Below are 3,664 nucleotides of genomic sequence, written 5' to 3' on the forward strand. Positions count from 1 at the left end.
CCCCATCACTTCCCTGGGCAGCCCTGTGCCACACCAGCAGGAGGAATCCTCACCTGGCCAGGTAAGCTCCCAGCTTCATATACTGAGCGTTTGTACCCAGACCTGATTTCTAATGTGAAAAAAAGTGTGCTTAATGACACACAGACACCTCGTAATTCAGCCTCTGTGTTCTCAGGCATCTGGAGCAACTGTGATAGGAATAAATCACAGAATGGGTTTCTGGATGACCTCTGGCATCTCTGGGCCAAGTCCTGCATTGCCCAGGGATGAGGTGTGAGTGGAAGTACACGGGGCAGTTGCTGCTGGGTGATGTGGCAGGGACTGGTGGGACATGGCACAGTGGCACTCAATGCTGCTGCCAGCTGTGGGTGGCCAAGGCCAAGCCCCGTTTTGTGCCCAGGGCCCTCCTGGTGCTCTGCTCATGTCCATGCCCAGCACGTGCATGCTGCAGCCCCCAGTCCCCCCCGGTCAGAGGTGGGGGGACTTCAGGCCTGACAGAGCCAGAGCTGCCGCCCAAGGGGCTCCAGCACCAGCCCCGTCCTGCCCCCATCTCCTCTGGGGCTCGGGTGTTGCCACCATGGAGCCACACAGGTTCAGACACCCCACTGCACAGACACCCCACTCTTGGGAACAGCCCTGCGGGGTGACCGGGGCAGTGTGGAGCTCACTGCTCTGGAGCCTGGCCCCAGCACCCCATGCTCCCCCCAAGCAGGTGGCTGCAGTGAGCTGCATAGCATTTATTCAATGTATCACAGAGAAGAAAGCCTTGTTTAATTAGTCCAGGTTTCTTCAGAGAGGTCATAGGCAGGGACACCCCATGCTGGCAGGTGGAGGGAGGCCTGGGGTGGGGGTCCAGCATTTCACCATTTCACAGTGATGGGATACGGGGCAGAGGTGCCACCCCATGCCAGGGCACGAGGGACAGGGCTGTGCTCACTGGGGCAGGGCTGCCAGAGGTGTGGGGGGGCCCTGCCGTAGCCCCTCAGACCTCCAGCTTCTTCTTCATCTCCATGCGGTAGATGATCTGGTAGCCATCATCCCAAGCATAGATCTGCCTCTCCCGGGGGCTGTACTTCATGCTGGAGTGGGAGCCGTAGCGCTTGGGGAAGTAGACGAGGGAGGCATCCTCGGGGGCCAGCGTCCCACTGACATCAAAGACACACTGCACGCGGGAGCGGCTGGGCAGGCGGGTGTTGTAGGCCACGTGCAGCGCCCCACACACCACGAAGGCGCCCTCGGCGTTCTCCCGTGGGCATGGCGTGTCCCACATCTGCTCGATGTCGAGCGAGGTGGGGTCCAGCTTGGCCAGGCATATGTTCTTCTCATTCTCCTTGGTGGCGTAGATGGCCCAGAGCCCCTCCTCATCTGCTGCTATCTCAATGTAGGTGAAGGGGGAGAGCCCGAAGACAGGAATCTGCTCCTCGGCTGGGAACACCGAGCTGTCCACCACCGTCTTGTTGGCCAAGTTGAACTTGATCACCTGGAAGGGGCCCTGCTGGCGGATGTAGTAGAGGTGCCCGTCATAGACAAGATGCCCGGTGCCCACCCAGGGGTAGGGCAGCTTGATGCGGGCAGCCTTGCGTGTGGCCGAGAAGAGGGTGAATTCCCGCATGCGGGGGAAGACATACACCGTGTCGTTGGCAGTGCCATCAAAAACGTAGATCTTCTCAGAGTTTCCTGCAGCATCCTTGGTCCAGAGACCTGAGGAGCTGCCAAAACGCTTCAGGATCTTCATGGCTCTGACGCTCGCAATGGTGTCGCTGCAATCTGCAAGAGTTGAGCAGCTGTGAAAGCCTGAAAGCCACCCGGCCCTGCAGGCAGGGAGGTTCCTGTTCCTGCCCCGTGCTGGGGTCACCCTGTGCTAAATGCACACAGGTCTTGGTGTGTCCCACCCCAGTCCCCAGGCAACTCCCTTGCAAACTTGCTGCAGAGGATGCAGTGCCATCCCCGCTGGCACCAATAAGCCCCATTCTGTTCCTGTGCATCGGGCCAGGGAAGCCACCCCCAGCCCAGCCCAGCCCAGCCGGGGAGATGACCAAGGCCCTGGCCTGGGCTCTGCACGCAGCTCCCGGGCAGCTGCAGGCATGCAGGGCTCTGTGCCACAGACACCACAGACCCCGCTGGGGAGTCAATGCCAGGACGTGACTGAGCCTGGGGCAACCCTGCACCCGGGGCCACCCCGCTGAGAAGTCACAGCAGGCTCTCACCGGTCAGCTTGGTGTACTTCTCGTTCTTCCTCTGCTTAGCCGTGGCCACCTGCTTCTCCATCAGCGTTTCGTCCACCTCCACGCAGGGCGGCGCGGGGTTCTGCGTCTCCAGGTAGTCCACCTCGCGCTCCAGGCGGTCCACGCGCACCGCCGCGCCCTCCGCCTCCGCCCGCAGCGCCTCCCGCTCCTTCTCGGCAGCCTCCAGCATCCCCAGCACCTGGTTCTTGAAGTCTCGCAGCTCCGTGGAGTAGCGGCTGCTCTGCTCGTGCCACTGCGAGATCCGCTCCTGGGGCGGCCGAGGGGGCGCGGGGGGGGGGTGGGTGGCTGCGGCACGGCCCACGCGTGGCAGCCGCCCCGGCCCCCGCGCCCGACGGCGGGAGCCCCCCGCGGCTCCCCCGGCGCTCGCGTCCCGTGCCCGCGACCCTCCCGCTCCCCCCGGGGCCCCCTCCCGGACCCCCCCCGCACTGCGCCGCGCGGGGGCCCCCCGACGGCTCCGCTCCCGCCCCCGCCCCCGCCCCCGTCCCCGCTCCTCCTCGCCCCGGGCCCGCTCCCGGCCCCGCCGGTCCGCGGGGGAGGCGGCGCGGAGCCCGCTCCGTACCTCGAGCAGGGCGAGGCGCCGCTCCACGTACTCCATGAGCTGCTGCTGGGCGCGCGGGGCCGCGGCGAGGAGCGGCAGCAGCAGCAGGCAGCAGCGCCAGGGCCCCATGGCCGTCCGAGACTGCGGCCGGCGCCGCCTCCAGCTCAGCGCTCAGGAATGCTGCGGCCTCCCGCGGCCCCGATGGAAACCAGATGGGGAGCGGCGAGGGGGGGAGGCTGCGCCCCCCGCGAGACCGGCCCCGGGCGCCTTAACCCCTTCGGGACGGGCGCCGGGGCCGGGGCCGCCGCGCAGCCCCGCGCCGCCCGGGGCTGCCCGCGGCAGCGGCCCCCGCCGGGCCGGGAACCCCCCCCCCGGGGCCCGGCCGCGGCTCCCCGGGTGCCGCCGTTCCGCGGTGCCGCTCACGGTGCGCGCCTGCCCCCTGGCGCCCCGCGGCTCGGCCCCTTCGGTGCTCGGGGGCCGCCGGGCGAGACGGGCCCCGGAGCCGCCCCCCCGGCCCGCGTCCCGTGCCTCCTGGGGGAGCCGTCGCGGGCGAGGTGCGAGGGACGGACGAGCCCGGGCCGCTGGGAGCGGCTGGCGGGCGGCACCGGGCCCGGCCGGGGGGCGCTGCTGCAGCCCCGCAGCTCGGGCGGCGGCGGGAGAAGCTGCCCCCGGCCCCGGGACGGCCCCGAGCGCCGCTGGGCCCGGGGCGAGGCCGGCCCCGCAGCCGCGTTACGAGGCGCCCCCGGTGCCTGCTCCCCCCCCGGGGCCGTCCTGGCGCGGTGAGCAGCGTCCCGCTGCGAAGCGGTGCTCCTGCCTCGCCCCGGATAAGGCGAAAACGTTTTCTCTCCCCTTTTCTATTAAAGTGAGCAAATGAATAGAG

General features: G+C 68.3%; 1 protein-coding gene across 1 annotated transcript; it reads right to left on the reverse strand.

Moving 5' to 3' along the window:
• Window positions 1–722: 722 nt before the first annotated feature.
• OLFML3 (olfactomedin like 3) lies at window positions 723–3,263 on the reverse strand. The gene is made up of 3 exons (XM_084497702.1): window positions 2,806–3,263; window positions 2,208–2,493; window positions 723–1,767 (listed from the first exon to the last, which is right to left on the reverse strand). Exons 1-3 carry the CDS (start codon window positions 2,911–2,913, stop codon window positions 983–985), a joined length of 1,179 nt encoding a protein of 392 aa, XP_084353828.1. The 5' UTR covers window positions 2,914–3,263; the 3' UTR covers window positions 723–982.
• Between the last annotated feature and the right edge of the window lie 401 nt (window positions 3,264–3,664).

Source organism: Aythya ferina (genome assembly GCF_964211825.1).
Source record: "Aythya ferina genome assembly, chromosome: 25".
NCBI classification, from domain to species: domain Eukaryota; kingdom Metazoa; phylum Chordata; class Aves; order Anseriformes; family Anatidae; genus Aythya; species Aythya ferina.